Source organism: Leptopilina heterotoma, unplaced genomic scaffold (assembly GCF_015476425.1).
Source record: "Leptopilina heterotoma isolate Lh14 unplaced genomic scaffold, ASM1547642v1 Lhet_59, whole genome shotgun sequence".
Lineage (NCBI taxonomy): Eukaryota > Metazoa > Arthropoda > Insecta > Hymenoptera > Figitidae > Leptopilina > Leptopilina heterotoma.
In genome coordinates, this window is record NW_025111133.1 from 1150448 (window position 1) to 1174351 (window position 23904).

Consider the following 23904-nt stretch of genomic DNA (forward strand, 5'->3'; position numbering starts at 1 on the left):
ACAAATAACAATGAATAAATAAATAATAAAGCTCAATAAATTAACGAAAAAAATTGAACAGAAATTTTTGACTTAAAAAAACCTGCAATTAAGAGAGAAAGGAAAAAATCTTAAAAATTAAATTGACGCTATTGTACAATTATTATTTACTTAATTTGAAAAATCATCTTTTTTTAAATTAAATAAATTATAAATTAAATCTGTTTTTTAAATTAAAAAAATTCACCCTTTTACCTAATATCAAATTACCCAAAAATCACTCTGATTCCCGCGGTTTAAAATATTCAATTTACATTTTTTTATAAGAAGTCTCATAAAATGAACGGAAATTAAAACATCGATGGTAATTACAAATCGTAAATATTGAATAAAAATTTCATTCCATATTTTTTCATATATAAAATACCATGTAATTTAGCAGTTGATTTAAAAGTAAATTATCGAATGTAGAGAATATTGTACAAAAAAAAACCATCAGTGAAATAAAAGTTATTTTTAACTAAAAATATTGTTCAATTTTGTTCATCTGACAATATTTTTAAATTATCAAAATTTTTAAATTATCTTGATAATTTAAAAAGTTTAGAAAAAAATTTGTTTTTTTATAAAAAAATGTTTTAATTTGCTTTCAAATTATCTAGTCATTAAAAAAATTTTGTTTAATTTTAGATGATCGCAAGGCTTTTTTGGTTTACGTTTGACCATTTCGAAATTCAATTTTCGAATTAAGTGTTGAAAATCTTTCTCAGCACTTGATACATTAATCCATGTCAAGTATCGTTAGACGATTGATTTTTTACTCTCAAGTCTCAACGAAAATAGAGAAATACATCAAACTTAGATTTCAAGTCTATTACTGATCTTTGTGTCGGAAGGATAGTTCCAATAAACTTTTATGAAAAGGGTTTGAAGATGGCTTTCGACATTCGACAAATATAATTGCAACAACAGATTCTTTTCTGATGGTTGAATTTCTCTCGCTCAAGTGGAATAACGTGACAATATAACGTTAAAATTGAACATCTCAAGAAACACCCGAGTAAGTGCTTTCAATATTTAATATTAATTAAACAAGATGAATTTTATTACTATAAATTTATTATTACTATAAATAAATACCAATAATTATTATTCAATAATTAATTATTTATTTATTTAGAAATGGGCAAAGTTTTAACAGAGCTAAAAATAATAAATTATTCTTTATTAAATACATTTATTTACTAAATAACAATTCTTATATTTTCAAAACTTTTGTTTTATTATATTCGAATTTTCAACTGCAAACGTAAAACAAATGTTTGTCAATAATTTTGACTCGACGGTTTATTTTTCTCACTGGGAATTTTAATGAAACAATAATATGGAAAAGTCAACATGATATTTATTGAAACAATTCCAAAACCAAATATTCGTTGAAATCAATATTCTATACTTTTGTAAATTCATATTTTTTTCATTAATGAAAAACAGTGCAGAACTTACAAAAAAAAGGTTAAAATTTTTCTTTCAAATTTTTTTCCGCGGTAAAAAATTTGTTTTTACTCTATTGATGTGTTTTATTGGAAAAAAAATTTTTTATTGTTTTTTTTATCACTTCTCACTGACACATTTTTCATTTTTATTTCATCAGTTTCCTTCAAACCACTGCCTATAATCGTGCCACTCGAAATGTGCAAACAATGAAAATAGAAAAATGAAAAAAATATAAAAAAATATACTCCACGTGGTTCAATAATAATAAAAAAAAATTTGAAAAAACAAAATTCCTTGATAACTTTTTCTTTTGTTGTATAGAAAAAAAAGAAATTATAAAAAAATATACATATATACTTGATAGATTGCGAACTCCTTTCAAAGGCAGATGGAAAATTTATTTTGAAATGCTCACTTATTTTTCCAGTTCATTCGAGTCAGAAAACTGGAAGTTCCCTCTGAAGTAAAAGTTGAATATTTTTTCCACTCTTTGGTAAAATGTATTTAACTTTTATATTTTTATTTTCGATTTACAATCTTCTTTTTGGAGTTTATACAAAAGTAATTAGTAGAAAAGGGAAAAAAATTTGTTGCTTTATTTACTTTTAATACTAAAAGTAAATAAATAAAAATAAATAAATATTGAGAAAGGTTTTTTCAGTAACGGAGAAATAGTGATTAGATCGTGAATTTTTTTCGGAACCATATTTTTTAAGACACTTTATTTATTATTTTATATTGAGAATCAAAAATAATGTATGACGGCAAAGAAGCAGTGAACTTTTTTATATGGAAAAGAAGTTTAAAATTTGCTGAAAAAAATGCGGAAACTTTTTTCAAGTAACAGTACGTGAGAGAAATGAAATTTATTTTTCATTATGAAAGGTGACGAGAAAAGTTAGTACTTTTTTTTATTCTAGAATTAAAAAAATATATTTTCTGCATAATTTATTTATTCTTTAAATTTTTCTTTCTTTCCTTTACTCTTTTTAGTCAAATTTATAAATTTCGGTAATTTTTTTCTTAATTATTTATTATTTATAAAAATTTTTTTTTATTTGTTTGATTATTTTTTAGTTCTTTATTTCTTTATACTTTTTTTTATTTATGTTTAATGAAATTATGAAATTAGGAAAATTAAATAAATTATGAAATTAAAAAAATATTAAAATGAATTGCTGTTGGTTCATATTTTTTTTTTTCGAGAAAAATCCATAAATCTAAGTTAGTATCGTGGTGAGTTGAAAGCAAGGAGAGAGTTAATATGTGAGGCATTTTTAAAGTAACAAACTTTATTTTTCTTTTTTATCCTCTCAGTGACATTTTACTTTGTCGTCATTTACTTTTTCATCTTTCTTGCACTCAAGTTTTCTCATAATATTCCTCTCGTCACAATATAATATATACAGAGACAGAGAGAGCCAAGCTTGGATTTGTTTTCAGAGTAAATAATTATTAGCATACACAGCATCGCAAATTCATAAAAGCAGTTTTCCCATATGACAATGTCTTTTACTCATAACAAAAATTAAACACACATGCACAAATTGCATTGTATATTTTATTTTCCGTAAATTAAAAATTATTTAATATTAAAATTTCGAAGAAGATAAATTGAAAATAAAAATTTTAAACTCTCCATCTGACTAAGACGAATTTTTTCTACACTGAAACTTGAATTTTTTTCATTTTGTTCAGTGGGAGATTTTTTACATTTTTTACATTTTCTACATTTTTATAAAATTAATTAGAAATTAAACTGACTGTAATTTATTCTGAAATCTTGAATTTTAATTTCAAGAATTTCTATTAAATTAACCACAAATTTAATTTCCAATTTTTTTTATGCAAAAAATTCTGAATATTCAAATGAAGAAAGATTTTTTCTACGTAAAATATTTTTCAAAATTATGAACTGAAAGGAAAATTAAAAACTTAAGTTAAACATTTTGAAACTAGGAATTATTTTTTAAAACGTGATTTGAATTATTTGGATCAAATAATTTTTTATTCGACGTAAAAAGTTAATATTTTAAGTAACAATATTAATAAAAACATATTATATAAAAAAATTAATTTCGAATTATATTTTCTTTTTCAGAATCGTGATTGTATCAAAATGGAACTGCGAAAGCAGAATTTCAAGATCGTTAGTAATTCTGTTTACGCAGGACTCACTCAAGCGACATCAGGATCTCACCACTGTGCGAATATAACTGAAATGGTAAAGGAATAATGTTAGCGGAAAGTAAACACGAGTATAAACAGTAAACGTAAACTCTAAAAGCGAATACAACTCGATTTCATACACCGAGTATTATACCCCAGCAGCACGTTGTGTGAAAATAACCATTGTCCGCAAAAGTGATCGTGAGTAAAATTGCACGTCGCTACAAAAAACAAAATATAATTTGTTTTATTTTTTTTTCTTTTTCGAAAATGTACAACATGATTATCGTAAATAGTTTTATTTCGTAAATTTTTGAATTTTACTGACACTAATGTTATTTCTTAATATTTGGTATAGAATTTAAAAAAATATTTTCTATATAATTTATTTAAAAAAATGAATGAAATGAAAATTTAATTAAAAAAGGAAATAAATTTAAAAAATGAAAAGTTTATCATATATTTAGGAAAAATATAGCGTCGATAAAATAATTGTATATTATTTACGAGATTATATATAGAATTTTCGATACATAATATTCGTTAATGTGAAAACCAACGAAGCTCGTGCATTCATCGACGTCACTTCACGGATAAAATTGCACCTTTAAAAGTGTCCCGGGGAAAATACAATTCGTCTTATTTGACAATGATAAAACGCTTCTTTCGTCGCGTCAAGACATGTGCGCAAATGATTCCTTTCAGTTTTTCTGATGAAAAGCAGTTAATGGAGAGTTAGTACCCGTTACAAAAGAAAAAGAATGAAAAAAAAAATTTATTTGCAGTTACAAAACATTTTGCATAAAATTCAGATAAAATTATTTTCATAGAATTAAAATTTAATAAACAAATAGATAATTTAAATACTTAAATAAATAATCAAATAATGATTCCAAATTTAAAAACGTTCAAATGAACGAAATTTATTTATTTCATCTTCAAGTTAAATTTATTTTGATAATTTTGCGTCAATGTCAAAAAAAATTAATTACAAAGTTTGTAAAGGTAAAATTTATGATTTTAATTTTTATTCCAATCAGTAATTTGTGAAAATATTAAGTAAAAAATATTTCGTTCAGTTAAACGTTCAAATGAACGAAACTTATTTATTTCTGCTTCAAATTAAATTTTCATTACAATAATTCTGCGACAATATGAAAAAAAACTAATTATAAAGTTTCAAAATGTAAAATTTATGTTTTTAATTTTCATTGCAATCAGTAATTTATGAAAATATTTTTAGTCAAAAATATTTGACTTGCAATCAATAATTTATAAAAATGGTTTTAATGAAAAATATTTCGTTCAGTTGAACGTATCAAAACTTGTGGATTAATTGAATAAATAATTGACTAAATAATTGAATAAATAATTAAGTGAATAGTTAAACAAATAATTAAATAAATAATTTAATATATTGCGTATAGAAATAAATTGAATTCGTATTAATAGGAGCAAATATTGAATTATTACAAAAACAAAATTTCACTTGAATGAATTAATTTTATTGTCTCGATGTTTGCTGTAATATTTTTTCATGTGCCATATGGACTTTCATAAATGGAATCATATTCATAATGCGATTGCCTTTCTCTATACTTCCCGTGAATTGCAGAAGAATTTTCCTCCTGTGTTTCTTTACATTTCTCCTCATCCTCAATTTCTCTTCTCTTATAGAATGCAACTTTTCTTATTGCATAGCCAATCAAAAATCCTCCCAAGAAAACCTATTTGCAAGAAAAAAATTTTTTTTCCAGTTTAATGTCATGTATTTTTTTCAATGTTTAATAAAATCTTTTTTGTCTATTTTAGTTATGAAAATTAATTAATAAAAAATATTCAGAAAATTCCGGATAAAATATTCACTAAAAGAATACCAAATACCAAATTTATATACTGGTTGTAAAAAAAATTGTTTCGTTTGAATAATTTAATATCTAATTATTTTTTTTATTAATTATAAAGTAATTATTATATTGATTAATAATTGTAATAATAATTGTAGTAATTATAATTGGACTGATAATAGCAATCGGGATTCTAGAAAATGAAAGGATAAATTTTGAATGAAAATATAGAAAGTGTACTTTGAGTTTTAGTTATGTGATTGCAGGAAATCTCGAAATTCATGCAATATTCGCAACCGTTTGGCAATATTACAAGAGGTGCTAATATCCGATGATTATCAGAATTCAAGAGAAGGACTGAATAGTTTGATAGATAGTGCAGTATATACATATCAGTATGTGCACGTGGCAAATGCTTAATGCTCATAACACTGTAATTTCTCGTATTCCATTATATATGAGAGGTGACGTTGCCCTGAACATCATAGCAATTTACATGACATATCAAAGTGAACATGAAATTTACATTTTAATTTTATAAACACTCGTCCGTATAACTTTCTCATCGATATAATTTAAATTATTAAAAGAAATTTTTTTTCACTCACATCGATTAATTCACTATTGTCAAATTATTTTTATTATTATTCAATTATTTGACAGTAATTATTTTTTATAATTTAAATATTAATCTTCAATATAGGAATAAAAATTTTAAATAATTTTAAATAAAATATAATTAAAGTCTTACCTTGGCTGCATGTGAGATCCAAATAGTCGACTCCTTGCAATCTGAGTTCATATTTTTCTTTTTTTTTCAATTTTGACTTTAAATTAAAAATTCGTCTTCAATATTCAATCATTTTTTTTTTATTTCTTATTTGCATTTAATTAAATTTTTCTCTTTTTCAGCATTTCCTTAATGTTGATGAAGAATCAATAAATATTGATAAAACTAAAAAAATACTGGAATTTAGAAAAAATTGTTTTAATTACAATCTAATTAGCCAAAATATTTTTGTGAATAACTGTAAATTTTTTTATTTTTTCTGACAAGGCCATATTTAAAAAAAATCGTTTTCTATAATTTTCATTTGTTTTTTGTTTTTTTAATTCAAATACAATAAAGATAAAATTCATTTAAATAAAATATTTTAAATTTCAATGAAAATGATAAGTTTATTATAAATAATAAATTAAAAAGAAAATTTTTTTTTTACAAAAATAAATTTGTTAAAAATTAATAATATGTGAAAAATAACTTTTATATTTTATACTTTAAATAAATTTGAAAACTCAATTGATATTTCACACTTGTTTGTTGTTTCTTTATTAAAAAACATACATATTATTGTGAAACTCTAATATAGTTGAAAAATTTACAATTACGTACATTGATATTGTTTTCTTTTTCATGTGTATACACTTATTCGATGAAATTACATTTTTTTCCATTTTAATATAAGAATATGAGGTCCTCATTTATTCACACTCTTGTATAATATAATTTTTAATTCCCCAACACAATAAATGCATAATCAATAATAATAATAATAATTTGACCCAAAAAATACGCTTTTAAAAATTTACAAAATTTTGTCAATATAACTTAAAAATCCCGATAATTCATTATTAATAAAAAGAAATAATTTTTTCCCCAATTTTGTCAATTGTAAATAATTCAAAACTAAAATAGAAAATAAATTAATGAGAAATTGTAAAAAATTACGAATTGATATAATAAAATCTGTCGAGAAATATATTAATAACAGTAAATAAAAAAAATAAAATGAAGGAAAATATTTAGCAAAAAATGCTCATTTTAATTTCTATTTTTTTTTGTAACATTAAGAAAACTCGTCTTGAATAAAAAAACATTTTGTTAATAATTTGAACAAAAATTCAATGGAACTTTATGCTCTTTGGAATTATTTTCTTTGCTAATATTTACAAGTAATTATCGTCAAAATAGTCAAAATGTTGTAAAAATATGGTTAAAATATTATCGTCAAAAATGAAAGGTTACTAATAAAAATGTTTAAGGAATTTTAATTTCCTGAGTTCTAATTTTTCTGTTTTCTCATTTTTTTTCTTAATTATCCTGGGTTTTTAAAAATGAATCTCGAAAAAAAGGCATTTTGTATCTAAATAGACTTTAAAAGTCTAATCCTGATTTTCTTTGATCAAAGATATGATGTAATTTTTAGTAGATACGATAATCAGTAATTTTTTTTGCTCGAAAAAGTATTTTTTATTTTGTACAATATTAATATTCTTCCTTAGTTGAATTACCATAGAGTTCTTGATATTTCACCGGAAATGCCAGTTGAGTCCCTTTGTCCCAAGTATATAATTCCTGTTAATTATCAAACAAAATTGAATTAAAAATTTATTTTCCTATGACAAAAATATTTTTTTTTCCTTTGTAAAAATATTATTTTCTACAAATAAACTATTTAAAACTAATTAATTCTTATTATTAATTTCTTATTATTCTTTAATTAATCTAATTATAAATAGTTCGTCTTTATAATTTTTGTTATATCGAATTTTTATTACATTATTATTTTTGTTATTTAATTAAAAATATTAAAGGGAGAAAAAAGTCCCTGCAATAATTTCACGGCAACGGGAATTATAAAGATATTCCAAAGGTGGTGCAAGAAAATTTCATTTCTTAATTCATAACTTCCTACGATGAAAGTGAAACAAGTTCTGCCTTTTTTTGTAATTATAACGAAGCCATTCGTGCTACCAAGAAAAAAAATTTTTTTTTCAACTTAATTTCTGAAATCACATCTAAATGCAAATCCTCCCCAAGTTAAGAGTTTAATCAAAGCGATAATATGAGCTTCGGACAAAGTATTCCTGTGAATTTGAAATGAAGACTTCCGCTAATTCTCTTGGTCCTGCATTTTTTTCTCACTTTCTATTTTTGTCATTTAAAAAAGAGAAAATTATTACCTGACAATGAAATTAATTACTTTTGAATATGTTATTATGAGAAAAATGAATTTTTTTCCCCCATCTGACACTGAATGCCATTCAGCAATTTATCTCGATAATTCGAGTAGTGACCCACTTGAACTGATAGAAAAAAAGAGAAAAGCTATATATATATTTCATGACAGAAATTGATTTAATTGATATGTGTACTGCCGTTTCAAAACCCATTCAAACGATCATAATCATTTAAATCAACATTGCTGAATTCATACTAAAAATGATAAAGGTCGAGGACTCGTTAACAAAATATTTTAAAAAATAAAAACAAAAATAAATAAAAACAAATCTCCATAAATAACTGAGCATTCAATGATATTAATTGTAATACTTTATTGACGTAAAAATATCGAGCTTCATTTTATTTCAGTCTATTAAATTTTATACATTTCAGAATTTAAAAAAGGCATTTTAAAAAAATTACTTTAAAATCCGACTCATGAATCAAAAAATTAAAATGTTTTTTTGAAAGTATTTAAAGTACCTATTTATTTATATTAAACTTTTTTATTCAATTCAGGTTTGTAAATAAAAAAGGAAGATTAAAAAATTTACCTTCGTTCGGGAATTGTATCCAATCATTGTTGTCTTGTGGTAGGGATTGGTGAACGACAAACTGACGTCGAGTGGCAATTTTTTGTATAAATCCAAAGCCAATCTGAGAAATAGAAAAAAATTTGACCTATTAATTATAATTTCCACATTAATTAAAATATGAACATAATAAATGAAAAAAAAGTGAATAAGATTCAAATGAGAAATTCAAATATTAATTAAAAATAATTTTATATAGAAATTGTAAATTAATTTTTTGTAAATTAATTAATTTTTGTAAATAATATCAAAAAATTCTAATTCTAATAAAATAAGATCGTAATTCTATTTCTCCGTGTTTTTTTTTTCTTCTTCAAAAAGACATATTAATTTTCTTTTGATTATCAACTTCACTAATTAGCTGAAATTAACTCTTCAGCACGTCAAGAACTTTATTTTAACGAAGTACCAGTGCAACTTCCTCTTATTTAAAAGTTTTCAACGCCACAACAAAGCAATTTAATCACTTTAGTAAATTAAGACCTTAAACGGAAAATCACGAAAGAAATTTCTTTAAATACTATAAAACATATTTTATTATCTTTCGTCTTAAATTAAAAAATTCTTTGAGAAAAATAATAATTGATGGAATTAATTTATTAAATTTATTATATTATGAGAAAATTGTTCATTTTATTTTGTTATTCTTTTGAAATTTTCATTTTTTTATAATTAAATATTAAATATGAAATTAAGATGAAATAAGGAAAAGAGAGAAAGGTACCGAATTTTCATGATTTCGTCAGTAACACTGTGAACTCCATAAAGAACACCGCGAGCAATAAACATTTCTCCGAATTTATGATGATCAACGGTGACATTCCAAATTTGTTGAAGCTTCATGGCAATGGGATCGACTTTCACAACAATTGTCGTATTTGTAAGTGAACCATAAATGGCCCATAAACCTGGAAACAATATATTTACTCCAATAAATAAATTAAATAAAGTTGTTCGAAATAATTCAATTGTTTTTGAACATAATGAAAATTCTACCAGGAATTCAAATATTTTTAATATAATTTTAATTAAATTCCTTGAAAGAATTCAATTACTTTCTATAATTTTATATTAATAAAATTCTTCACAAGAATTCAATTTTTTTCTAAACAAAAAAATTTATCGCAAGATTTCAATTATTTTCTAATGATTTTAAAAAATGTTTAGCGAAAATTCAATTATATTCATACATAATAGAATTATTCTCAGAAATTCAATTATTTTTAAATTCTAAGACAAATTTAATAAAATTGTTCGAAATAATTCAATTATTCTCAAAAATTATAAATTTTTTGCCAGAAATTCTTTTATTTTGAATACAATTTGAAGAAAATTCCTAGGAAAATTCAATTATTTTTATAAATAATATAATTTTTTCCCAAAATTCAATTATTTTTACAAAAAGCAAAATTTTTCGCAAGAATTCAATTATTTTCGAAACGATTTTAAAAAAATTTCTAAAAAGTATTTTTTTATTATTTTCATAAGGAATATAATTTTTCACAGGAATTCAATTATTTTTAATATATTTTCAATAAAGTTTCTCCAAAGAATCGAATTATTTTCTAAAATTTTAATAAAATTCTAATCATTAATTCAATTTTTATAAATAATAAAATTCATCTCAGGAATTCAATTATTTTTAATACAATTTTTATTATAAAATTTCTTGAAGGAATTTCATTTTTCTGATAAATAATAAAAATCTTCGCAAGAATTCAATTATTTTCTATAAATTTAAATAAATTCTACGCAAGAATTGAATTATTTTCATAAACAAAATAATTTATCATAAAAATTGAATTATTTTTTACAATTTCAACAAAATTCTTGGCAAGAATTTCTATTATTTTTATTAATAATAAAATTCTTCGCAGCAATTGAATTCTTTCAATTCAATTTTAACAAAATTTGTCGGAAGAATTCAATTATTTTACAAAATTTTAATTTTAATAATATTCTTTTATCAAAATTCAATTATTTTACAAAATTTTGATAAAATTCTTTATAGGAATTCAATAATTTTTAATTCAAATTTAAATAAATTTCTCGAAGAAATTGAATGATTTTCAAAAATTTTAATGAAATTCTTGGCAAGAATTAAATTATTTCAGACTCAAAATTATAATAGTTACAAAGTTCAAAACATTTTTTAGACGAAAATGCTTTTTTTTATTTATAAAAAAATTACTCATGAACATAAAATTATGTAAAATAAAATAATTTATAAATTTTCTTAAAAATAAATAACACTTTTACATTTGCAGTATTTTGCAGGTAATTAAAATTAGTTTTTCTACAATTATTTATAAGTACAACTATTTTTATGTTTTAGAATGTTAATTGAAATTTGACAAAAAATTAAATAAGTTTTAATTGAATTAAAATTTTTAATTACTTTTAAAAGTGAAAAAAAAGTAAAAAAAAAATAATTAGAAAAAAATGTGGAGCAAACAAAAACAACTAACTTCAAACTGCGAACAAATATCAGAAATACTATTAAAGAAGATAGATTATTATTTTTTGTTTAAATAATCAATAAATCATTTCGTACCATTCTCGTCAACGTCAAAGTCCACATAATTGTGATTGTGATCCGGAGTGTAAAGATAATTCTTAGTGTTGACAACCAAACCAGGTAGAAACACTTCATTGTCTCTCATCATTGGTCCAGTGTGAGATAGATGAGGGATAATGTCAAATCTTACGATTGACGCTCGATCGACAGGATTGAAGTAAAACGAGCCATTGTAGACCACGTGACCATTGCCCTTAAAAAAAGCAAAATAAGTCGAAATTAATTAAAATAATTAGAATTAATTAACACAATAAATATTATTTCATTGGATCCTGTTTTGAACCAAATAAAAAAAAATCGGGCAGACAAAACTTTAGTAAATCAATAATTGTATCTTAAAATTAGTAGTAAACAATATTTACAGTCAGAATAAATATTAATAATAAAAAAAATAATAAATAAAAATAATTTAAATTTAAAAAATAATAATTTAAAAATTAATAAATAATAATAATTTAAATTTAAAAATAATAAATAAATAATAATAAAAAAAAAATATAAAATTCCCTTCATGGTAAATACATTAGTTAAAAAAAAATATTATCAGTTATGTAAATTTCCACTTTTGTCAGCGCAGAAATTGCAGACAATTTCAGTCAGACAAAATACTAATTTAAAAGTATTTACTTTAAAAAATTCAAATCCAGTAATTTAATTCAAAACACGATCGCAAAAATACGATTATATATAATGAAATTCGACAAATGAAGTATTTTCAGAATATGAATTTTTCACCTAGAATTATTGATCCCATATTCAATTCGTGCTTGATGAAAAGTAAACTAAAGAATGAAAGAGAAATTGAGGCTCGAGTTGATAAAGTAAACTTGAAACGTATTTTTCACAGAAATAATACAAAGTGTAATAAAATTGTCATTATTTTCCTATTTATTCATAATATTCTCCATACATTATATTAAAAAATAAAAATATTAATTTTTTTTGTTTGCAAAAAAAAATGAACCTACAATATAATCGCATGTGAGAAGAAAAGGTGTTAAGCACAAAAAAATATACAAAAGCATATTATACGCGACAGGACTGGCTATTTTTTTTTCGTTTATTTTTCACTCGATAATAATCAACGAGCAGAAAATATTCTACGGTACGATGCGGTTGTTGAAAAACGTTAAAGAAAATAAAAAAAGTCGAAAGAGAGAGAGAGAAAGGGGGAGAGAATAAAATACGGTGAAAATAATACGAAAAAAAGAAGAAAATACCAACAAGTGCACAACGAGTAATCTTGAACGTTCACGCAAACAAACAGATAAGTAATATATAAACATTCATGAGCATGCTTTTATACCGCACTCTCGTGCCCTCTCTTATAATCTTCATTCTTTCCTTCGTTCTCTTAAATATTAAACAAAAATTAATTAAAAACCTTTATCTCGAATTATTTCTCCTCTCTTAAATATTTAAATAATTAATTATTAGTTTACCCGAGTTTACCTTATTACAAAAACGTGAAAAGCGCTGTTTATGCGGGAAAATAAAATTCTAACGCAATTATAATTTCATTATAATAAATTTAATTTTACTAGAATTAATTAAATTTCATTATCAATTTAATATATCAATTTAATTTTTATTATAATACATTTAATTTCTTTAAATTCAATTTAATTTCATTATAACTAATTTAATCTAATTATAGTAAATTTAATGTGACAATAATTAATGAAATCGTAATTATTATTCCAAATAATGTTAATTAATTTTACACAATGAAAGACACATTTGTAATTAAAATTATAGTTAGAAATACAATATTAGTATTAAATATTTAAAGACAATTTCCATAAAGTTAAATTGATTAATTCGATTAAGTAATACTGACAATTCGAATTTTTTTTACTCTAAATGTGAATTATCGAAATTGTACTGATTCGTATCTTTAATTAAGCCATTATTTCCAATTAACGAATATGCGTCAAAATGATATTAGTGAATTTACCACGGAATTTATGCTGAGCATGTAGTGAAATTTATTTATTTTTCTTTTTAATAAAAACGTCATTTCAAGAAAAGAGTGAATAATTAATGAATTGTAGGATTATTAATTAATAAATTTTAATAATAATTTAAATTAAATTAAAATAATCAGGACGGTGAAGTTCACAACGTTTATTATCGTCAATTGATGGAAAAAAATATTTTTTATTATGCGAACAATAAAATTTGTTTGCTTACAACTTTTTTTTTTTTGAATTACAGATCAAAAAAATTATGTAAATAATTCTGATACCAAAATTTATGAAAATTTAAATAGAAAAATATTTTTTCCTCAAAATTATTCATTATAAACGTTTAAGTAATATTTAAATAATTTAAAAGAGTATTATTAAAAGTTCATTTGAGAAATTATTGAATAAATAGAAATTTTGTGAAATTAAATTAAAAACAATTAAATTCTTTAAGGACTTTCATTAGAGATTTTAAAAAAATCAAATTTTCAAAGTATTTCAATTTAATAATTGCCAAAAAATTGAATTTTAGAAATTAAAAATTTTGTTATTTATTACTACAAATTTAAATTCTTTAAAAATTTAATTTTTTTAAAATCTTGCATGAAATTCTATAACAAATTTAATTATTTACAATTAAATTCCACAAAATTTAAATATTTTTAAAGAATTGAATCAAAATTATAAAAGAAGCTTTACATTAATTTGTTACTTAATTTGAAAAATTTCCTTTTTTAATCTGAATCTTCTTTTAAAAAATAAAAATCCCTCTTTTTATCTAATTTTTCAAGAAAAAAATCACTGTAATTCCTGAGACTATGAACTTGAGGAACATAAATAATTACTTGAAAATTGTTAGCTTAATTAAAAATGATACAAATTTTCTTAAATCAAGAGAATTTCTTTTATAAAATCCTTTTTTTCGTAAAAAATAAAATAATTAAAATTTTTGATTAGAATACAAATTAACTGATTAAATTAATACAAGTTAGGGAAAATTAAATCATTCTCAAATTTTGCATGCAAAAGATAACGCAAAACTGCCTGAATTTAAATAGTGCATTTTGGGAAAAAATTCCGACAATTTTAGTCTTTTATTATATTCTTCTATTTGTTTACTTTACTATTGTTATGCATTTCAATAAGAAAATTTAATAATAATGAACTTAAATCCAATTGAACCCATTTTAAATTAAATTAAATTTTAAATTAAATTGATCCAAGTAATAATTATTTTTCATAAAAAAAGAAATTCAAAAAGTTTCTATAATTTACAGATCATGATTATCAAGCGATTGTTCATATAATTAATAAAATATTTTTTACATTAATTTATATTATTAATATTATTAATAAAAAAAATATTAAATTAATATTAATAAAATTAAAAATAACAAAAAAATAATGAAATATAATAAAATAAATTTTTCCGAAGGTAAAAAAATAATTTTCCTTTGAAAAAATTTAAAAATATTTCTAAAGTAACAATTTAATTTAAAATTTCCATGAACAACAGTAATAAAAATAAAACTAACAAACAATACCACCGTAATTTTCCTAATAATATCCATAACATTCTTTTCTCCATTTTCCAGCTAAAAGCATTGATATTTATTTTCTTTAAAAAACAATATTTAAAAAAAAAAGAAATCTATAATTTCTCTTCGATTTTTGTTCCCGAGAAAAATATACGAGCTTGTGTGGAGGATCGTAAAAAATAAATAAATATTCCTAAGGGTAAAAATTGTGCGATGTACAATGTCACATACAGATTAATATCTTTTCGCAAAAAATCGATAATATATCGAAACAACAAAGGAAAGCAATTTCAATATACAATTTCTAATATCGTTTTTTTTCCCATACATAAAGTGTGGAATAGTTTAAAAAAAAAAAATACCGATAACATGTATTATCTTACATATATATGAACAATAGCTTGATAATCACAATCTGTAAACTATATAAACTTTTAAAAAATTTCCCTCTGTTTTATTTTTATTTCATATAAATACAAAAAGAAAAAAAATTGTCAATGCAATTTTTGCTGATATTGAAAAAAAGGATGAATACAGAAAATTTATACGAGATAGAAATGTGAAATAAAGTGGAACATTAAAATGTAAAATAAAGTATAAGCGCGATAAGAATGGGAAAATAAAAATAAAATTTAAAAATAAATTTGGTAATGTAAAATAAAATTTGCGAAATTGTAAAATTTGGCAAATACAGATATTTAAGGGAAATAAAAATACTATACACATGGAAATTATTTTGAAATAGGGATAAAAAAAAAAAATAAATTAGCTCACTTGAAAAGGTCGTGAAAGTCTTATTTCTTTGGCTCTTTTCATTGAACTCGAGAAGTCATCTCGGCTGTTATATTCGTAGAGAATCGAACGAAATTTGCTCCTCGTCACCCATAATTTATCTGCAATTGCTTCAGATCTGGGAAGTGTGTCATACATCCAGGCTCCGTAAATGTCGTCCATTTCGCCCTTAAATACCGGCTTTCCAACTGCATCCAGAACTCCCTCTATTAAAAAACAATTATTTATTAGTTCACTATTCATTTATTCATTATTCATTAATTTCTTATTTTATTTAAATAAGTTTAAATTTCTTACTATATTTAATTAAAATTTCAATATTTTAAGTTAAAATATTATTATTCTTTTTCACTACTATTTTTTTTCAATTTTTCAAATCTGACACCCAGAAAAAAGTGACTCAAAATCCAACCAGACTCTAATAAAATTATTAATTTTTTATTTAATATTTTAATTTTATATTTTCTTAATATTTAATATTTAAATTTGTTTCGGTTTAAATAAAAATTTATTTAATTGAAATAAAAGTGTTATTTATGTCAAACGAAAATTTTTATTTAAAACAAATAAACAACCTATTTGGCTCTGAGACAAATATAATTTTATTCAACTCAAATAAATTATATTTGGTTTAAATAAAATTTTTCTCTGGATGCAAATAATAATAGATTCTATTAATTTCAAACGATCGACAAGTTTTGAACGTTCAAATGAAAGAAATATTTTGTCTTTTTTATTTTCAAAAATTACTGCCCACAATAAAAAGCAAAAATCGAAATTAAACATTTAAAAAGTTTATAATTTATTCTCTTTACACGTGATTTAATATTATTGTAATAAAATTTTAATTTCAAGAAGAAATAAATAAATTTCATTCATTTGAACAGGACTATTTTCACAGTAAACAACAAGGTATTAAAAATCATCGCAGATTAAATTCGAATGAAAATCATTGCATTAGAAAAAGAATAAAATAATTAATTTTTAGACTAATTTTTCCCTTGACAAAAAAGTTGCTCTAAATTAAAACCAAAGAATTTGTAACAATTTTGAAAAATTAATCCTTCGATAAATTATTTTAATTCTTTGTGAATTATTTTAATCTTTAGTAGATTTTGAATTTTCAAGAATATTAGTAAACTAGAATGTAGAGTAAATTAAAAAATTGTTAAAAGTAATGTGAGAGAAAAAAATTCAATTGTCATACCGGCTAATCTCGGTGGAAAAGCAATCAATTGCACTTTAAATGTTATATTATTAAAAGGTTGAACAATGTCTTTGAAAGAGCATTTTACATTGGGACACGAATCACAATTGATTTGCGGTGAACAATGAGTATCGAGATCAATTCTCGGTGGAGGAGGCTTGCCAAAGAAAGCCTGCTGTTGCTGAGTATTTCTCAAATCATCCATATTCTGCGTGACACCTAGAAAAAAAAAATTCATTCATCATTCAAATTTAATTAATCAACGTTTATTCAGGAGTGTCAATATTTAAATTAATCGAGTGGAATTTCCTCCCCCCAAAAAGAAGAAAGAAAAAAAGTATAATTAACAATTGATAATTATCTATCACTAATTATTAATTATTAACTATTAATAATAATTAATTGTAACTGAAAATTTCTAAATTATTCCTTTTGCGGTCAATTATGTAGTTCTGAATATAATATAATTTAATTAATTGCGAATTACGAAAATAATAGAAATAAATTTAAACCAATAGATACTGATCTCTGTAAATTTGGAATAGTTAATTCATTAATTATAATAAGTAACTATATTAGTTAATTCGATTATTTAGTTTCATAAAAAATTTTTTTCTTGACTAAAAACTTCTTTTTACACTATTTTTTACTAAAAACTTTTTTTATACTCTTTTTGCACTTTTTTTACACTTTTTTTTATTCATTGACATGAAACAAATTTTAAACAAAAATTCCACTAATTAGGGCTGCCACAAAAATTGGATTTTGTTTTTTTCTTTTCTCCAGACAGAATTTTGACTTTTTCTTTGACTCAAGATTCACTCAAAAAATTATTAATATACATAGAAAAATGTTTATAATATAATTATTTGTGAATATCTTAAATTAGAAAATTATTCGAAACATTAATAGTTTTTTTTAAAGATTTCGATTCAATTATTCTCTCGAATTTTTAACTAAAATTCTTCTCTAAATCAATTATTTTTAATAAATTTTTAAGAAAATTCTTTGCGAAATCAATTATTAAAAAAAAACACAAAAAATAATTCTTAAATCCACTTGTTTACAATTTTATTTGAATTTGAATTATAGAAATTGTTATTAGAGAATTTTTCAATTCAATATTCCAAATTTCAACTACTTTCAAAAGATTTTGACATTAAATATCCAAAAAAAAAAATATATTCAGAATTTTGAATTAAAAATAAAGTTGAATTTTTAGAAAATTCAATTTGAAACCTTTTTTAAATTACTTCCAGAAATTTCTGTTATAAATTTTTCTTTCATTTTATTATTTTGTAGAATTTTTAACTAAAATTCATCCCTAAATCAATTATTTTAATAAATTTTGAGAAAATTCTTTACGAATTCAATTATTAAAAAAAAAACAAAAATTATTTCTTAAATCCACTTGTTTACAATTTAATTTTCCAAAATTAAAATTATTAAAAAAAATTTCAATAAAATATTCAATAATTCAACTATTTTCAAAAGATTTTAACATAAAATTTACCAAAAAAATAAAATATTCAAAATTTTGAGTTAAAAATAAAGTTCGATTTTCAAAAAATTTAATTTGAAACGTTTTTAGTTTAGCTTAATTTAATTTTTAATTTTAATTTTTATTTATTTTAATTTGAAACGTTTTTGAATTATTTCTAGAAAATTCTATTATAAACTCTTCTGTCATTTAATTATTTTCTAGGATTTTTAACTAAAATTCTTCTCTAAATCAATTATTTTTAATAATTTTTGAGTATTCAATTATTCATAGAAATAATGGAAAGTTCACAAAAAATAATTTTGAAAAACACATATTTATAATTAAATTTTACGAAATTTCGATTATTCAGAAATTTTCAAATTAAATATATAATAATAAAAAGTTTTACTAATTTACAAAAAAAAAAAAAATATTAATAAAAATGTTTCAAAAACTAACTTTTTTAGAATTTTTAACTAAAGTTATTTAAAATTCAAATATTTCTTTTTGAAACCTTTTGAAATTTAATTATTTATAAAAATTGTAAATGATACTTTTAGCAAATTAATATAATTTTTGGAATTATTTTTAAATACATTATCAATTTGATATTCTGTAAAGTTTAATTATTTAAAATTGAAAAAAAAATTTATAACGTTTCGTATTAAAATTCGTGACGATTTCAAAGTTAATATTAATTAATTTCGAATAACCAGAAGATCAATTGAATTTCTAAATTCAAGTAGAATTAAATCTTTTCAATATTTTCAATGAAGCTTGCTGGCCACAAAAATATCCAGAATTTTTCTATGAATTCTAAAAATTTAATATTTTCCATTACTTTTGATAAAATTCCCCGACTTTTTTTTTATTTCGCTGACCAATTTTACTTTTCCTGAATTTTTTTCCGAATTCCCTGATTTCTCTGAAATGTGGCAACCCTGTAATAGTAATTTTTAATAGTAATTAAAAATATAATAGTAATTTTTATTTTAAATAAAATGAATAAATAAAAAAATGCAGATTTAACTAAATTGCTAATTTTATATATTATTCTAATAAAAATTTTGTTATAAATTCAAAAAATATAAACAAATCTAGTAAATTCGAGAAATTTAATGAGTTACATTGTAAAAGAAAAGGAGAAAAATGAATAACGAACCTGTGACCATAAGTGTTCCTTTTGTCGTGTCTATGACGTTCTTTGCAACACAATGATAAATACCATGATCCATGGATACGACTTTTATGATTTGCAGCTTCATTATAAACTGAAAAGGAATTTAACATAAACCTCTGTAATATTATATGTTCACATACAGATGAACCGCATTAATTCCAGCGTTTTAAATAGCACAGGAAATTGTGAGAATGCAAAATGATTAGTGTATATGATCGTTTAGTAATTAAATTGTAAAGTGCCTCTGTGACATCTGATAATGGGATTAAATAACAATTTCAGCTCATTAATTCGATCATTCGATTTTATCTCTCACAGTATTATCAAATTAGCTTTACAAAATATTTACGAAGGCTAATTATCGCAACTCTGCGTATATAATTGTAATAATAATAGAAAAAAGAATCTATTTCATTTCTCAAAATTCTACCTATTGTATGCAATTATCTATAAATTTATTATAAATTTATTATAAATATAAATGTAATTATTTCTTGATTCATTGATTGATAGGAAAAAATAAAATTCTAATAAATATTAGGTGTTTCTTTTTTTTATTTAATTATTAATTTATTAGGTATTTATTTATTTACAGTACAAAAGGATTTGTACACAACTAAATAAATAATATAAAATTCATTACTGAATTAAATATATAAAAATTGATGAATTAAAAAATAAACAGAAAATTTCCTCACGAGGAGGCAGAATTAAAGAAAGAAAAACTCTTTTTTCTGATGGTGTTTTCTGCAAAAACTTTTTTTTTAGAAATTTGTCTGAAATACCTTGTAACCGTTTCGTCTGCTATTGACCTCGGAACGATACTTTTCCAATAAATCGAGCCGTCGACCATCATCTCGTATCCAATATGTTTCTGGTTCCGGAAATGCTTCCACTTCACACTCGAGCATAGCGGTATTTTGATTTCGAACTCGAATTGTCTGGGAATGAACTCGAATGTAAGGAGCGACTAAAAACATAATCAAACATTTTCTTATTATTTAAAAAAGTCATTAAAATAAAACAATTTTTTCTATATACACATTAAAATATTTTCCTAAAAATGTAAACATGTATATTTAAAAACTAGAAAACAAATTTATTTGATTCAAATAAAATTATTTAAGTGAAGTAAATATTTATTTGATAATAGACAAGAAATCAGTTATTTGGATCAAATCAATTTTTTTCAGTGTACACAATTAAATTTTACGATATTTCGATTATTCGTAAATTCATTAATTAAATATACGTATTAGAAAACAAATTGTATTTTAAATAACTTAATTTAGTGTTAGGGACGTTTTTCGTCATAGTTGTTGTAATAAAAAAACATGAAATCAGTAGTAAAAGTGTTTTTAGTCAGACATCGTATTTAAAAAACCTTAAATCAGTGGTATAAACGTTTTTAGTCAGACATAGTATATAAAACTTTTAGAATTAGTAGTAAAAACATTTTTAGATAGACTTTTTGTTTAAATTCTTCAAAAAAAAGTAGTAGAAGTGGTTTTAAGTCAGACATTGTGTCTACTACTGAGTAAAAGTTTTTTTTAACACAATGTCTGACTAAAAACAGTTCTACTACTTTTTTTTTTGAAGAATTTAAACAAAAAGTCTATCTAAAAATGTTTTTTTTTACTTATGTCTGACTAAAAACGTTTGTACTACTGATTTAAGGTTTTTTAAAGGCGCCGTCTGACTAGAATAATTTCTACTACTGATTTTACCTTTTTTAAACACGATGTCTGACTAAAATCATTTCTACTACTGATTTTACCAAGCTGAAGTCCACAACGTTGATCAACGAAAAAAAATTGTTTATTTAGTAAATTAATTAAAAATAACGTAGCAATATTGACACAAAAATATTTAGAAAAAAAATATTGATGTTTATATTTTGATAATAATTACTTTACAATTAAATATTAAATTAAAAATAATACTTGAATGCATTAAACAAATTTTTTTCGTTGATAAACGTTGTGGACTTCAACTTCGTCTGATTTTACGTTTTTCAAACACGATGTCTGACTAGAATAATTTCTACTACTGATTTTACGTTTTTTTAAATTATGGCTGACTATAATCGCTCTTATCACTAGATTTCAGTTTTTTAAACACGACATCTGACTTATTTTCTCGAAAATTATAAAATTCGCTTTTTAAATTCGATGTCTGACTAAAAACAGTATCACTACTGATTTCTCGTTTATTTACCACAATGTCCGACTAAAATCGCTTCTACTACTATTTTTTTCAATTTACACAAGATGTGTGTCCAAAAATATTTTTACTACTCTTTCCAAGTGTTTTGTAACTATGTCTGACTAAAAACGTTTCTTCTACTGATTCACAGTTTTTCAAACTAATTTTAAGTTTACTAAACAATATCTATGCGACTGATAACATTTCTACTGTTGATTTTATGTTTTTAACACAATGTCTGACTAAAAACGTTTATACTACTGATTTCCCGTTTTCTTAAAACGATGGCTGACTAAAATCGCTCTTACCACTAAATTTAGGTTTTTTAAATACGAAGAAATTTATAAAAAAATTTGTAAGTAATTGAATTCCTGTGAAATTTTTATTATTAATGAAAATAATTAAATGTTTTTGTACAAATTCTATTTTTCCTGAATTCCCTGACTTCTCTGACCTGTGGCAACCCTGTAGTTAAAATTTCAGAAAAAGGAATATAATAAATACAAGTAACAAATACAAATAATAATAGAAATACAAATAAATAAAAAATAGAAAAGGAATAAAAATTATTTCTAATAAAATTGATTTTTGATACAATAAGTAAATAATAAATACAAATAAAAATATAATAGAAAAGAAATTAAAATTTGAAATCACTATCAAGAATAGCGATTTTTTAATCAAAAATTTGTTTTTGTAAAAAATAAATTTTAGCATTTAATATCAAAGCGTATATTATTCGATTCTATTGAATATATAAAATTGAATTAAATTTAAACAAAAAAAATCCCTTTTTTTCTGGTATATATAAAGAAAGTGTATTATTGTTTTTCAACTTTATTTGAAACCAAGGGAAATTTAAATTATGTTAATTTTATTTAAACGTCTGGTTGGATGAAATTAACTAGGAATTAACTAATTGAAAATGAGTTTCCGAGCAAACAATCGCGTCTGTCTGCGTGTGATTCACATTGGGGTTTGAATTACAATGAATAAATTAACGTACTTGTTGAAAAGCAGCCAACAATGAATTTTCATGTATTACACTTCAAAATTCTATCCTACAGATGTAACTAGAATGTAAATGATATATGTATATATTGGGATATTCCTCAATATAAATATCTATTATTATATTTTTAATTCACGTTCTCTTTGTGTAAAAAAAAGTTTTTAAATTTGTACAAAAAATAAAAAATTTATTTTTATTTGATTTTTATCTTTTATTACTTTTTTTTATTTTATTTCTATCCTTTATTATTTTTTATTTTATTTCTATGTATTTTTTATTATTTTTTTTATTTTATTTTTATTTTTTACTTTTTATTATTTTTCTAGTACTAGTGTTTGATTTTACAAACTAATACAATTTATTCTTTTTTGCCTTTTTCTAAAATCGTTTTTTAAATATTTTCTAGCTCATGTGACACGATTCTATTCGGGAGCCAATAATTTTAAGTGTTTGAAGTAAATTTATTTGAGTAAAATTATCATTTAATTGATTTACATAAAAATTATATGATTCAAGTAAATATTTATTCGATACAGTTTAAATTTACTCTTTAATCTAAAATCAGTTTCTCTACAGATTTCTCGTTTTTTTATCACGATGGCCGACTAAAATCATTTCTACTACTACTTTTTTTTTGAATTTAAACAAAATGTGGATCGAAAAATATTTTTACTACTGATTTTACGTTTCTTAAACACTATGTCTGACTAAAAACATTTCTACTACTGATTTTCCGTTTTTTTGAAACAGTGGCTGACTAAAATCGCTCTTACCACTAAATATCGGTTTTTTAAACACAATGTCTGACAAAAAACGTTTATACTACTTGTTTTCTCAAAAAATAATACATTTG

The 23904-nt window shown here is 22.1% G+C and overlaps 1 protein-coding gene and 1 long non-coding RNA gene across 6 annotated transcripts in view; one reads left to right on the forward strand and one right to left on the reverse strand.

Moving 5' to 3' along the window:
* Positions 1-662: 662 nt before the first annotated feature.
* On the forward strand, positions 663-4398 carry LOC122509027. Its single transcript, XR_006302280.1, has 2 exons — positions 663-1039; positions 3578-4398. It is a non-coding gene; the product is annotated as an uncharacterized LOC122509027 (long non-coding RNA).
* A 2942-nt stretch (positions 4399-7340) lies between these two features.
* The window catches only part of LOC122509028, a 125073-nt gene continuing 108509 nt past the window's right edge, over positions 7341-23904 (reverse strand). For 4 of the 5 annotated variants that reach the window (XM_043622767.1, XM_043622766.1, XM_043622768.1 and 1 more), the window contains 8 exons: positions 20620-20804; positions 19817-19925; positions 17172-17390; positions 15947-16170; positions 11644-11860; positions 9814-9997; positions 9051-9153; positions 7341-7848 (listed from right to left, as the gene is read on the reverse strand). In XM_043622767.1, the coding sequence (XP_043478702.1) occupies positions 7759-7848; positions 9051-9153; positions 9814-9997; positions 11644-11860; positions 15947-16170; positions 17172-17390; positions 19817-19925; positions 20620-20804 (1331 nt within the window). In that variant the 3' untranslated portion in view covers positions 7341-7758. The remainder of the gene's footprint in view (positions 7849-9050; positions 9154-9813; positions 9998-11643; positions 11861-15946; positions 16171-17171; positions 17391-19816; positions 19926-20619; positions 20805-23904) is intronic. The other variant, XM_043622771.1, reaches the window with a different exon arrangement.